Raw genomic sequence first — 15,209 nt, 5'->3', positions numbered from 1 at the left:
GGGTCATTCAGATCAATTTCCCGTGACACAGTGGCGCGACCATCGTTTACATTTTGTTGCTGCCGCCTGCTCTCTACCTGATCATGCAGGTTGGGGTGAACCAGTGAGAGTCTGGTTTTAAGTGTCCTTTTCATGAGTAGCTCAGCCGGGGGCACCCCTGTGAGCGAGTGGGGTCTCGTGTGGTAGCTGAGCAGTACTCGGGACAGGCGGGTTTGGAGTGAGTCTTCTCTGACTCATTTAAGGCTCTGTTTGATGGTTTGTACTGCCCGCTCTGCCTGCCCATTGGAGGCTGGTTTAAACGGGGCCGAGGTGACATGTTTGATCTCATTGTGGGTCACGAATTCTTTAAATTCGGCACTGGTGAAACATGGCCCGTTGTCACTGACCAGTATGTCAGGCAGGCCGTGGGTGGCAAACATGGTCCTCAGGCTTTCAATGGTGGCGGTGGCGGTGCTTCCCGACATTATTTCACCTTCATTCCATTTTGAAAAAGCATCCACCACCACCAGGAACATTTTACCGACAAATGGGCCCGCATAGTCGACATGGATCCTCGACCATGGTCTGGAGGGCCAGGACCACAAACTTAGTGGTGCCTCTCTGGGTGCGTTGCTCAACTGAGCACACACACTGCATTGTCGTACACAGGACTCTAAGTCAGAGTCGATACCGGGCCACCACATGTGGGATCTGACTATCGCTTTCATCATTACTATACCCAGGTGTGTGCTGTGGAGATCCGAGATGAACGTCTCCCTGCCCTTTTTTGGTAGCACGACGCGGTTACCCCACAACAGGCAGTCTGCCTGAATGAACAGCTCGTCCTTTTGCCGCTGGAATGGCTTGATTAGTTCTTGCTTTTCAACGGGGATGCTGACCCAGCTCCCATGCAGTACACAGTTTTTTGCTCGGGACAGCAGAGGATCTTAGCTGGTCAAAGTCCTAATCTGGCAGGTCGTGACAGGTGATTTATCATTTTCAAGCACTCCCATGACCATTAACAAGTCTGCGGGCTGTTCCACCATCAACAAGTTTGCAGGCTGCGCTATTTCCACCCCCGCGGTGGGCAATGGTAGCCGACTGAGAGCATCCGCACAGTTCTCGGTGCCTGACCTGTGGCGGATGGTATAATTATATGATGATAGCGTGAGTGCCCACCTTTGTATGCGGGCTTGTATTTATCCCCTTGTTTTCAGCGAACAGGGATGTGAGGGGCTTGTGATCGGTTTCCAGTTCAAATTTGAGGCCAAACAGGTACTGATGCATTTTCTTTACCCCGAACACACACGCTAATGCCTCTTTCTCAAGCATGTTGTTGACTCTCTCGGCCTTAGACAAGCTCCTGGAAGCACAGGCGACAGGTTGCAACTTCCCCGCAACGTTAGCTTGTTGTAATACACACCCGACTCCGTACGACGACGCGTCACATGCTAGCACAAGTCTTTTACACGGGTTATACAATACAAGCAGCTTGTTGGAGCATAAAATGTTTCTGGCTTTCTCAAAAGCAATTACTTGTTTTTTTTCCCCATACCCAGTTCTCACTTTGCGCAATAACACATGTAGGGGCTCTAAGAGGGTGCTTAACCCTGGAAGGAAGTTACGAAAATAGCTGAGGAGTCTCAGGGAGCTCCGTGATGTTCTGTGGCCTGGGCGCGTTCCTGATAGCCTCTGTCTTGGTGTCTGTGGGCCGAATGCCGTCCTCCGCGAGTTTTCTCCCCAAAAACTCCACTTCTGTTGCCATGAAGATGCATTTCGACCTCTTCAGCCGCAGCCCTACGCGATCCAGTCACTGGAGGACCTCCTCCAGGTTTTGTAGATGCTTGACGGTGTCCCAAACCAAGACCACCATGTATGGTACCGACTTGAGTAGGCTCTCCATGTTTCTCTGGAAGATCGCTGCAGCCGACCGAATTTCAAACGGGCATCTGTTGTAGATGAACAGTCCCTTGTGCATATTGATGCAGGTGAGGCCCTTCGAAGACTCCTCCAGCTCCTGTGTCATGTAGGCCGAAGTCAGGTCAAGCTTGGTAAACGTCTAGCCTCCTGCCAGCGTCGCAAATAGGTCGTCTGCCTTAGGTAGCAGGTATTGGTCCTGTAGCGAGAAACGATTAATAGTTACTTTATAATCGCCGCAAATCCTGACCGTGCCATCACTTTTGAGTACTGGAACAATTGGGCTGGCCCACTCGCTGAATTCCACTGGGGAGATGATGCCCTCACGTTGCAGCCTGTCCAGCTCGACTTCCACTCTCTCCCTCATCGTGTGAGGTACCGCTCGCGCCTTGTGGTGAATGGGACCAAGTGGATCTGCACCTTCGCCCCGGAAATATTTCCAATGCTTGGTTCAAAAAGGGAAGGAAATTTGTTAAGAACCTGGGTACATGAGGCCTCATCGACATGTGATAGCCCTCGGATGTCATCCCAGTTCCAGCGGATTTTGCCCAGCCAGCTCCTTCCAAGCAGTATGGGGCCATCGCCCGGGACAATCCAGAGTGGCAGTTCGTGCACCATGCCCTCGTAGGTGACCTTGACCATGGCGCTGCCCAGGACAATGAAAAGCTCTTTGGTGTACATTCTCAGTTTCGTGTGGATGGGGCTCAGGGCTGGTCTGAATGCCTTGTTGCACCACAGTCTCTCAAACATCTTTTTACTCATGATGCATTGGCTAGTGCCAGTGTCCTGTTCCATGACTACAGGTAAGCCATTCAATTTTACTTTTAGCATTATAGGTGGACATTTCATCAAAAATGTGAGCACCCCGTATACTTCAGCATCTGCCTCCTCTCTCTGAGGCTCGAAATTGCTTTGATCCACCATGGACCAATCTTTATCTGCCATGTGGTGGTTTACAGGTTTTGCAGAGCTTGCAGCTCGTTTGCAAGCTCATTGGAGATGCCCCATTGTTCCACAGCTCTTGCAAACATACCCTTTGAAGCGGCATGAATAGGCTGAATGGAAGCCTCCACAATGCCTTTGTTGGGGACTCTGAGTCATCTGGGTCACCTGAGGTCTGCTGGCAGTTGCAGACTCGTGGTTTCTGTCCTGTACATTTCTGCTCACAAACACAGTTCCAGTTAATTTATGAACATTGCTAGCACTTGTGTGCTGAGAGATTTGTTTGGTGTTATCACTGATGGACATAAACGCCTGTGCTATCGCAATGGCCTTACTGAGGGTCGGTGTCTCTACAGTCAAAAGTTTTCGTAGGATGGTCTCGTGGCCAATGCCCAGTACAAAAAAGTCTCTGAGCATTTGCTCCAGGTAGCCATCAAACTCACATTGTCCTGCAAGTCGCCTTAGCTCGGTGACGTAGCTCACCACTTCCTGACCTTCAGATCGCTGGCACGTGTAGAACCGATACCTCACCATCAGCACACTCTCCCTCGGGTTAAGATGTCCCGAACCAGTGTACACAGCTCCTCATATGACTTATCTGTGGGTTTCACTGGAGCCAGAAGATTCTTCATGAGGCTGTAGGTCGGTGTCCCGCAGACCGTGAGGAGGACCGCTCTCCTTTTTGCAGCGCTTCCTTCTCCGTCCAGCTCGTTGGCTACAAAGTACTGGTCTAGCCATTCGACATAGGCTTCCCAGTCCTCACCCTCCGAGAACTTCTCCAGGATGCCCACAGTTTGCTGCATCTTTGCGTTGGATTCGTATTCTCGTCGGCAGTTCTTGTGTTCCAAACCCAGAAGAGGCTGCACACAGGAAGGTTAAAGTAACAGTGACCTCAGTCTTTAATAAGACACCCCAGAGTGAGGAACAGGCCTTAGGGGCCGGCTTATATACAGTGCTCCCAAGGGATGCTGGGATCCCTTGGGACTTCAGGGGATGAGCTCCCTGGTGGCGGAACATGGGAGTGCATGCTTTACAGATACTCAACACCATTCACCACCAGATCTGGGTGGACCATATAAAGCACTATCGGGGCCTGCTATTGACTGCCAAAATCGCTCACTATTCCTGGATCATTCTGGAATGCAGAGATAAACCCCGACTTCTATTCTCTACTGCTGAGCATTTTCTTAAACCTGGCTCCCCTGTCTCCTCTACCTCCACCTTTGACAACAAGTGTGATGAGCTCATGAACTTCTGTGTCTCTAAGATTGAGACCATCCGTTCAGCCGTCTCTGCCACTTCCCTTCCTTCCCCTAGCCCACTGGGCCAAACTTCCTCAAAGCTTCCCCCTTGACATATCCCTGAACTTGCATTTTTCATCAGTTTCTCTCTGATCTTTCCCAATGATCTATTTGCTCAGCTTGTCCATGACACCCACTTCCTGCTCCCTCGGCCCTATTCGCCTCGTTCCAGTCTTATCTATCTAATCGTAGTCAGACAATCACCTGCAACGGCTTCTCTTCCTGTCCCCGCATCGTTACCTCTGGTGTCCCCCAATGATCTATCCTTGGTCCCCTCCAATTTCTCATCGACATGCTGCCCCTTGGCGACATCATCTGAAAACACAGTGTCAGTTTCCACATGTACACTGACAACACCCAGCTCTACCTCACCCCCACTTCTCTCAACCCCTCAACAGTCTCTAAATTGTCAGACTACTTGTCCAATATCCAGTTCGAGATGAACAGAAATGTTCTCCAATTGAATATTGGGAAGACCGAAGCCATTGTTTTCAGTCCCCGCCACAAACTCCGTTTCCGAGCCACTGACTCCATCCCTCTCCCCAACTCCTGTCTGAGGCTGAACCAGACTGTTCGCGACCTTGGTGTCATATTTGACCCTGAAATGAGCTTCCGACCACATATCCGCAACAAAACCAAGACCGCCTATTTCCATCTCTGTGACATCGCCCTCGCTTCAGCTCATCTGCCGCTGAAACCCTCATCCATGCCTGTGTTACCTCTAGACTTGACTATTCCAATGCCTTCCTGGCCGGCCTCCCACATTCTACCCGACATAAACGTGATGTGATCAAACACTCAGCTGCCTGTGTCCTAACTCACACCAAGTCCTGTAAACCCAGCACCCCTGTGTTCGCTGACCTACAGAGGCAACACCTCGATTTCAAAATTCTCATCCTTTGTTTCAAATCCCTCTATGGCCTCTGTAATCACCTCCAGCCCCACAATCCCCCGAGATATCTGCGCTCTTCTAATTCTGCCCTTTTGAGCATCCCTGCTTATAATCGCTCAACCATTGGTGGCCGTGCCTTCTGTTGCCGAGGCCACAAGCTCTGAAACTCCCTCCATAAACCTCTCTACCTTCCTTGAAGATGCTCCTTAAAACCGACTTATTCGACCAAGGTTTTGGCCATCTGTCTAATTTCCCTTTATGTGGCTCAGTGTCAAATTGTTTGTCTTATAACACGCCTGTGAACCGCCTTGGGACATTTTACTACGTTAAATATGCAATATAAGCACAAGCTGCTGTTATTGTTGTTGGTTCCCATTGCTTTTCGACTAAACATTATTTAGCTTAGCCACATAGACCAGGAAGCTCCCAGGTTCAGTACGTGGACTGTGCAATGGTACCTGTTTCCAGCCAAAACAGCACTGGGGAAACGACAAATGCTCACACAATCTGTGTTAACTCGGGAGGGGAATCATCCAAGGATCATGCTTCTGATTATTATTAGTATTATTAACATAAGAACATAAGAACATAAGAATTAGAAACAGGAGAAGGTCATCTAGCCCCTCGAGCCTGCTCCGCCATTCAATAAGATCATGGCTGATCTGGCCGTGGACTCAGCTCCAATTACCCGCCCACTTCCCGTAACCCTTAATTCCCTTATTGGTTAAAAATCTATCTATCTGTGACTTGAATACATTCAATGAGCTAGCCTCAACTGCTTCCTTGGGCAGAGAATTCCACAGATTCACAACCCTCTGGGAGAAGAAATTCCTTCTCAACTCGGTTTTAAATTGGCTCCCCCGTATTTTGAGGCTGTGCCCCCTAGTTCTAGTCTCCCCGACCAGTGGAAACAACCTCTCTGCCTCTATCTTGTCTATCCCTTTCATTATTTTAAATGTTTCTATAAGATCACCCCTCATCCTTCTGAACTCCAACGAGTAAAGACCCAGTCTACTCAATCTATCATCATAAGCTAGCCCCATCATCTCCGGAATCAGCCTAGTGAATTGTCTCTGTACCCCCTCCAAAGCTAGTATATCCTTCCTTAAGTAAGGTGACCAAAACTGCACGCAGTACTCCAAGAGCGGCCTTACCAATACCCGATTGAGTTGCAGCAGGACCTCCCTGCTTTTGTACTCCATCCCTCTCGCAATGAAGGCCAAGATTCCATTCGCCTTCCTGATTACCTGCTGCACCTGCAAACTAACTTTTTGGGATTCATGCACAAGGACCCCCAGGTCCCTCTGCACCTCAGCATGTTGTAATTTCTCCCCATTCAAATAATATTACCTTTTACAGTTTTTTTTCCCAAGGTGGATGACCTCACACTTTCCGACATTGTATTCCATCTGCCAAACCTTAGCCCATTCGCTTAACCTATCTAAATCTCTTTGCAGCCTTTCTGTGTCCTCTACACAACCCGCTTTCCCACTAATCTTTGTGTCATCTGCAAATTTAGTTACACTACACTCTGTCCCCTCTTCCAGGTCATCTATGTATATTGTAAATATATACATAGATAGCACACCACTAACCACCGATTTCCAACCCGAAAAGGACCCATTTGTCCCGACTCTCTGCTTTCTGTTCACCAGTCAATTCTCTATCCATGCTAATACATTTCCGCTGACTCTGCGTACCTCTATCTTCTGCAGTAACCTTTTGTGTGGCACCTTATCGAATGCCTTTTGGAAATCTAAATACACCACATCCATCGGTACACCTCTATCCACCATGCTCGTTATATCCTCAAAGAATTCCAGTAAATTAGTTGAACATGATTTCCCCTTCATGAATCCATGCTGCGTCTGCTTGATTGCACTATTCCTATCTAGATGTCCCGCTATTTCTTCCTTAATGATAGTTTCAAGCATTTTCCCCACTACAGATGTTAAACTAACAGGCCTATAGTTACCTGCCTTTTGCCTGCCCCCTTTTTTAAACAGAGGCATTACATTAGCTGCTTTCCAATCCGCTGGTACCTGCCCAGAGTCCAGAGAATTTTGGTAGATTATAACGAATGCACCTGCTATAACTTCCGCCATCTCTTTTAATACCCTGGGATGCATTTCATCAGGACCAGGGGACTTGTCTATCTTGAGTCCCATTAGCCTGTCCAGCACTACCCCACTAGTGATAGTGATTGTCTCAAGGTCCTCCCTTCCCACATTCCTGTGACCAGCAATTTTTGGCATGGTTTTTGTGTCTTCCACTGTGAAGACCGAAGCAAAATAATTGTTTAAAGTCTCAGCCATTTCCACATTTCCCATTATTAAATCCCCCTTCTCATCTTCTAAGGGACCAACATTTTCTTTAGTCACTCTTTTCCGTTTTATATATCTGTAAAAGCTTTTACTATCTGTTATTATGTTTTGCGCAAGTTTACATTCGTAAACTATCTTTCCTTTCTTTATTGCTTTTTTAGTCATTCTTTGCTGTTGTTTAAAATTTTCCCAATCTTCTAGTTTCCCACTAACCTTGGCCACCTTATACGCATTGGTCTTTAATTTGATACTCTCCTTTATTTCCTTGGTTATCCACGGCTGGTTATCCCTTCTCTTACTGCCCTTCTTTTTCACTGGAATATATTTTTGTTGAGCATTATGAAAGAGCTCCTTAAAAGTCCTCCACTGTTACTCAATTGTGCCACCGTTTAGTCTTTGTTTCCAGTCTACTTTAGCCAACTCTGCCCTCATCCCACTGTAGTCCCCTTTGTTTAAGCATAGTACGCTCGTTTGAGACACTACTTCCTCACCCTCAATCTGTATTACAAATTCAACCAGACTGCGATCATTCATTCCGAGAGGATCTTTTACGAGGAGATCGTTTATTATTCCTGTCTCATTACACAGGACCAGATCTAAGATAGCTTGCTCCCTTGTAGGTTCTGTAACATACTGTTCTAAGAAACAATCCCGTATGCATTCTATGAATTCCTCCTCCAGGCTACCCCGTGCGATTTGAGTTGACCAATCGATATGTAGGTTAAAATTCCCCATGACTATTGCCGTTCCTTTTTCACATGCCTCCAATATTCCCTTGATTATTGTCCGCCCTACCGTGAAGTTATTATTTGGGGGCCTATAAACTACGCCCACCAGTGACTTTTTCCCTTTACTTTCTCTAATCTCCACCCACAATGATTCAACATTTTGTTCATTGGAGCCAATATCATCTCTCACAACTGCCCTGATATCATCCTTTATTAACAGAGCTACCCCACCTCCTTTCCCTTCTTGTCTATCGTTCCGAATCGTCAGATACCCCTGTATGTTTAATTCCCAGTCTTAGCCACCCTGCAACCATGTTTCTGTAATGGCCACCAAATCATACCCATTTGTAATGATTTGTGCCGTCAACTCATTTACTTTATTTCGAATGCTGCGTGCGCTTAGGTAGAGTGTTTTAATCCTAGTTTTTAAACCATGATTTTTACTTTTACCCCTCCTGCAACCCCTTTATATTCAGTGGCCCTTTTTGTGTTTTGCCTTGAGTTTCTCTGCCCTCCACTTTTACTCATCGCCTTTCTGTCTTTTGCTTTTGTCTCCTTTTTGTTTCCCTCTGTCTCCCTCCATTGGTTCCCATCCCCCTGCCATATTAGTTTAACTCCTCCCCAACAGCACCAGCAAACACTCCCCCCTGGGACATTGGTTCCTGTCCTGCCCAGGTGCAGACCGTCCGGATTGTACTGGTCCCACCTCCCCCAGAACCGGTTCCAATGCCCCACGAATTTGAATCCCTCCCTGCTGCACCACTGCTCAAGCCATGTATTCATTATTAAATGACCTGTGTTGGAAAGTGTCTGTCAGATGAGTAAAGGTTTGTGGTGGCTGTTGTGTCTGAGCAGGTGGCAGGCTGCCAGCATGCATGGGCCTGAAAATCAGGTGTGGCACCATCAGATTTCTCGACCATTACATTCTGGGTTCCCATTTGTATTTTATTAACAAATTCCCACTTCAAAACACTGACAGTCCTTTTCAAAAATGGATCCAGGAAGGAGAGTCCTATTAGGTCACTCAGAATCAGCCCCCTCCCGATCACTCCCCCCCACCCCTCCCCATCCTAGTCACTTGCCCTCTCTCCAAATTGGTTCCCCACCCATTCGCGAATCTTCCACTTCGTGCTCCCCAACCCAATCATGTCCCTCTACCCAATCGTGCCCCCTTCCTGATCATACCCCTCTGCTCCCGATGGCTGCCTCCCTTACCCTCAGGACCTACCGGAGGGTCGATTCTGGCAACACCGTCGCCTGAAATTGAATTCCACTTTACCGGCGAGCTGCCTGGGGATGGCAAACAGATGTCTGGGGCTCGCCCATCTCGTATAAATGAGGCCCAAGGCCCAATGTTGAGCCTACCCATTCTGCTGCAGTGCCTAGTTAACACCAGCGCAAACTAATTCCGAGGCCATTGTATGGCAACCAGAAAACAGTGTTATAACAAGAATGCTTCGTGTTGACATGTGACAGTATTGGCAAACTATCTCGCTCCCCTTTCACAAACCCTGAACATATCACTGATTCATGCTGAGATTTTTTAGAAATTAACTTCATTTTAGTTCTGAGAACACAATCCTAACATCTTTTGTATTATTTAATGTACTTAGCTCCACTCCATTTCATTCTGATGTATTCCTGGAGCTTGGATTTCAAATACAAACTATGTCAAGTTTATTAACATTCAGTTTTCAATGAGTAGTATGTTATTAATTCAGTTTAAAAATTCTGTTACAGTGTTCATCTCATATTTCTTTGGAATTCCTAGCCATATCCATATCTTTGTGCCTGGATAACAAAAACACAAAATGCTTAATGCTTAAGCAGGGAAAGTTTCAACCGTTTACGATTCCAGATATCCCTTGCATTTGAATATAATTACATCAATTCCACTCAGAAGAAACATAACTCTTAACAATAATTCCCAATTCCAGCAGAGGCACTTTGTAATTAATGCCTCGGCTATGCAATGTTCATAATTGAAGTAGGCTCCAGTTAATGCACTAGTCCTGGGAATTCATCTCTTCAAAACGGCATCAATCAGAACCACCTAAAACAATGCCGTCTTGCCCAAATGGCTGTAAAGGGTGTGCAAGGACACCCTCAGGAGGTTATCATATTTTCAGGTTCCACTCTTGGACCCATAGTCCAGAAGGAAAACTGCACTTCTGCAGGAGAGAAGTAAATCTGAATTTAACCCATGCTACCAGATGTACCAAGAGAGGGGAAGATCGGTTAATGCAGGTGTGTTCATGACCACATGTCATCTATGTTCACCATTTCTAGTGAAATCATAATATTTTCTTGCAGACTGGCTTGATGATTTTGCTAAAAATAGGAAATTTAGGAAGTTGTCAACACATATGGATCAGAAGACATGCTCCCCCCATTGTTTTTTGTTGTCCTATTGACACTTGGTCTTCAATAGCACCAGTCTTGAGACGTTTCCATATATATTTGATCTGTATATTAATGGAGTTTTAGAAACTACTTCTCCAAATTCAACTATGTTGATGATTTAACATATTGCCTATAATTCCCCTTGTTATTTTGGCGTGTACTGAGCAAATCCGGCATAACACATACAGAGCCTCAACACAATCGAGTAAACACACAGAGATTAAATTACTCTGAAAGGTGTAATCATGTAAATGCACAGAACATAAATTATTTTCTCTTTTGAAAAATTAATTCTGGTAGCGCATTGGAAAATACACCAAAAAGAAGCTGTACAGTATATATATGTAATAATGACTAAGTTTTAAGCAACAAAGAAAGAATGAATGAAAGGCCAAAGGAATTGCCAACCAGAAACCATCTGTTGTTTTTTTTTCCAAAAGCAAATGTTAATTAAATATAATAAGGGCAACAGGACACTAATTCATGGAAGACTGTGCAAGATATGGATTTCTATAAATAAACTAACACTTTCATGAGATTCTGACAAGACATCTGGTGTACGCTATTTCTCCCTCTATGGACTTTGTTGCAGTTAAAAATGTTGCTCAAAGAATGAATTATTTCCTTATCATGAAGTCAGATTAAGAAAGAGAGTACTGGCGCCTTGGTTTTTCTGATTAAGCACGAGAGCCGAGGAACCTCACTCACCACCAGCACATATCGGAAAACTCGAGCATGTGCAGAGCCAGTGGACAGAAAATCGAGGGCAAATGAGGCTGCAATTTTCCAATAGGTGCTGGTGGCAGACAAGGTTCCCTAGCGGTGCATACTCAGAAAAGCACCCCCTAAATACCGTGTAAAAAATACGCAAGACTAACTTCTAAAATCATTCATTGTGGAAAAAAATACCTGGCAACTTACATGCAAACTGAAGCTTCACTTCTTTGCTCACGATAGTGCCAAACGAATTTGTTGCGAAGCACTGGTAGGTTCCATAATCTTGGGTCCTAACTGGGTTATTGATCACCAGATTGCCACCAACCAAACTATAGCGGTAATCCATACTTATGTCAATGTCTGTGCCATTCTTTAGCCACCTGCGAGACAAAAAAATGCAAGAAATATTTCAATTATGTTTGCACAGCGTCTCAGTATGTTTCAATAGGTGCATGAATATACATGAATAATGAAGTGCTTTTTAATTTAAAAATGTTGACGCAAAGAAGGATTATTACACAAAGGTGAGTAGGAGTGAAATTATTACATTTAAAACTGACAAATTTATGTGACTGCGATTCCGTTGACGAGGTTTAAATCTTCAAACAAAGATTTGTTTTCCATTTTAATGCTCTACACTCCAACAACTTCACTTAACATCGGGTCTTGCTTGCTCATCACTGATTGCCAGTTTTCAAAGCGAGTCCTGCAACTAAAATAGATGTGAAGTGTTTCTCAATTGCACGTTATTTGGCGCAAGTGGCTTCTTCTAGTCCTTTCCAAGCACAAGAATGCAATCCAGTGCACAGAAAAATCTCTCAAATGTGTTATCCAGTCATGTTATATTCACCTTCTCGACATAATCAACACGGATGCTCACAATCCTTTGTCTTCATTTTCCCCTCGGAGGTACACTCAACACAAATCCTTGCTGCTGGTTTGCTTTCCTGACAATTTCCTGCAAATGTCTGAAGATGCTTTTCGGTGAATCGCAATTAGTAACTTATGTTGGTGCACGAGATGGATTTATTCCCGATTTTATTCTTTTAACCACCACTCTCTTGTTTTAAACCATATCACATAACCAAGCATGAGGAATCCTCCACATAAAATCAGCTGCACCATATCAGTGAGGCCCTTTCAATCCTTAACAGGTATTCAAAAATACCATCATGTAAACATAGCTCTACTCCTCTATTACAGGTTTCTTCCACAACATGGTACATCAGTTATTGAAAGTAGGCATGCAGGTACAGCAGGCGGTGAAGAAGGCAAATGGCATGTTGGCCTTCATAGCGAGGAGATTTGAGTATAGGTGCAAGGAGGTCTTGCTGCAGTTGTACAGGGCCTTTGTGAGACCACACCTTGAGTATTGTGTGCAGTTTTGGTCTCCTAATCCGAGGAAGGACCTGCTTGTTATTGAGGGAGTGCAGCAAAGGTTCACCAGACTGATTCCCGGGGTGGCAGGACTGACATATGAGGAAAGATTGGATCAACTGGGCTTATACTCACTGGAATTGAGAAGAATGAGAGGGGATCTCATAGAAACATATAAAATTCTGACGGGACTGGACAGGTTAGATGTCGGAAGAATGTTCCCGATGTTGGGGAAGTCCAGAACCAGGGGACACAGTCTAAGGATAAGGGGTAAGCCATATAGGACCGAGATGAGGAGAAACATTTTTACCCAGAGAGTTGTGAAGCTGTGGAATTCTCTGCCACAGAAAGTTGTGGAGTCAAGTTCATTGGACATATTCAAAAGGGAGTTAGATGTGCTCCTTACAGCTAAAGGGATCGGGGGTATGGAGAGAAAGCAGGAATGGGGCACTGAGGTTGCATGATCAGCCATGATCATATTGAATGGCGGTGCAGGCTCGAAGGGCCAAATGGCCTGTTCCTGCATCTATTTTCTACGTTTCTATGTTTCTATGCTGCAAAGCTGGAAGTCTGCTTTCTAACACAGATTTAAGGTAGTGTTAGTTGGTGACCATTGCTACAGTGAAAATTCCAATTGAGCCAATTATTTGGGACAGATCCAAACAACTGAAATAGTTACCATTTTCTGAAAGCAAGAAGCCTTTGTAGCACCTGAGCTACAAGTCACATCTGGACAAATCCTGATGCATGTTGAGATTTTTTGTATATTCGGTGGAATCACCAATGTATGGCAACTGTTTATACTTAATCTATTCTTGATGACTCATCAAAACAAAACAACCAAGTTGAAGCAACATCACAGATTTGTGCAATACTTTTGCTGAATTGATAGTATTTTTAATGAACCCTAAGCAGCAATTTACATTTATAAAGCTGTTGACTGAAAGACAGGATAGATTTTTTGATGTAACAACTATCTTCTCCAAGAATGTGTGTATGAAAACAAGTGCCAAACACTTCAGAAGTCTTGTTACTTTCATTTGGAAGGCCAGGGGCACAATGTTACAGTATTTCAATCTGTCAATGATATCAGAGTGATGGACCGACATAGACAAGGAGAACAGTGGACATGAAAGTGATGAGAAGCAGGTTAGTCACAAAACACATTAAATAATTCAGGTAATTAATTCATTCTTCTGGCTTTCTCTCATGTATTTACCATGCATCATCTTGAAACAAATTAGATTTATGAGCGAAAACAAGAATACAGTATGTCTTTTAATATTCAGATTAAGGTGCTACTACGTCTATGGTAATACAGGTTGAGCCTCTCTTATCGGGCACCCTCGGGACCGGGCCTGTGCCGGATGAGGAATTTTGCCGGACGAGGGGAGGTCACATTAAATTGGATGGTACAGGTACTGAGCAAGGGGATATCGGGGCTGGCTGGCTTGGGGCTGGGAGTGCGGCAGAGATATTGTTGGGGGGCCGCGGGGTCAGGCCAGCGATTGCGGGAGTCGGCAACGAGGAAGGACTTCAATTTGTTCACATTGGAGCGGCTGGAAATGGTGTCGGACGAGGGGTGGTACCGGAAAAGGGAGTCCCGGATAAGGAAGGTTCAACCTGTATGTGCAAAGACAATATGGGGAGAAAATAATGGTGTCTCCTTCCAATTGTATCACGATTAACAACAATGTACATTTGCTCTACTTTTTAATCATTGGCAGGAATTGGCTGTAGGATGCATCATTCAAAGGTTGGTTAGGGATAGCTGAAGTGCCCAAAAATAACATTTGTAATGTATTTTCAAGCTTTCTTGGTATCCTTAGCAGACACAGAGAGCTGAGGTCATTACGAGCATGGACACAAAAAACAGGCTCTCAAGCATGCATAACAAAACTGATAAGGGATGTAGCAAGGAGCCATAGGATAAACAACTGTCTATGAAGGAGGAAAATTACCTCAGGAGGATGGGAGCGGGTTATCATAGGAACTCACTCCCCTGTGATTGGACAATTGAAGGAGTAAAAATGGTGCCTTATACCCATCGAAATAAGGTATATAAACAGGAAGCCGAAAGAGAAGCAGGCAGACTGAGGGGACAGCTTCCTCTGAGGAGACCACCATTCTGCCTCAATGCCCATAAGTCCATCCATCCCGGGGTCGTATATCATTCTCGTCTGTCACGGGTTGTGTGTCTACTATATCTAACTTAATCGCCTGCTGTAACTGATTATGCTTAAAACCGCCGCTCCTCAATAAAGTGCCTTATAACTCATGAGACCCTTTGGGTAATGTGTGTGTGACCTGTGATCCAAATCTTACAGTGGTGTCAGAAATGGGATCACAGAATAAGGAGTTACGCAGGTCTTGGTTTGGGGATCGGAGATACTTGGTTGACTGTGCGTGATCGTTGCTAAGATTGGATAGGGGACTCTCTGGAAAAGTGAGAGAGAAGGAGTAATAAGTAAAACCAAAAATCCAATGGCATTTGCATATCACTGGGAACAGTTAGTAGACAGCTTGGCAGAGAAAACCTGCGCATTTCCGGCAACGGACCTTCGAAAAATCCTAGAAGATAGCAAGGGGGACTATGATTACATTTTTGACAGATTCTCTAAGGGACTGC

General features: G+C 45.2%; 1 protein-coding gene across 3 annotated transcripts in view; it reads right to left on the bottom strand.

Annotated features, from left to right (window-relative positions):
• The window catches only part of LOC139277132 (contactin-4-like), a 1,961,053-nt gene that overhangs the window by 1,421,599 nt on the left and 524,245 nt on the right, over positions 1-15,209 (bottom strand). For all 3 annotated transcript variants that reach the window (XM_070895154.1, XM_070895156.1, XM_070895155.1), the window contains exon 4: positions 11,408-11,583. In XM_070895154.1, the coding sequence (XP_070751255.1) occupies positions 11,408-11,583 (176 nt within the window). The remainder of the gene's footprint in view (positions 1-11,407; positions 11,584-15,209) is intronic.

Source organism: Pristiophorus japonicus, chromosome 12, assembly GCF_044704955.1.
Source record: "Pristiophorus japonicus isolate sPriJap1 chromosome 12, sPriJap1.hap1, whole genome shotgun sequence".
Lineage (NCBI taxonomy): Eukaryota > Metazoa > Chordata > Chondrichthyes > Pristiophoridae > Pristiophorus > Pristiophorus japonicus.
This window is presented reverse-complemented; position numbering and strand designations above follow the sequence as displayed.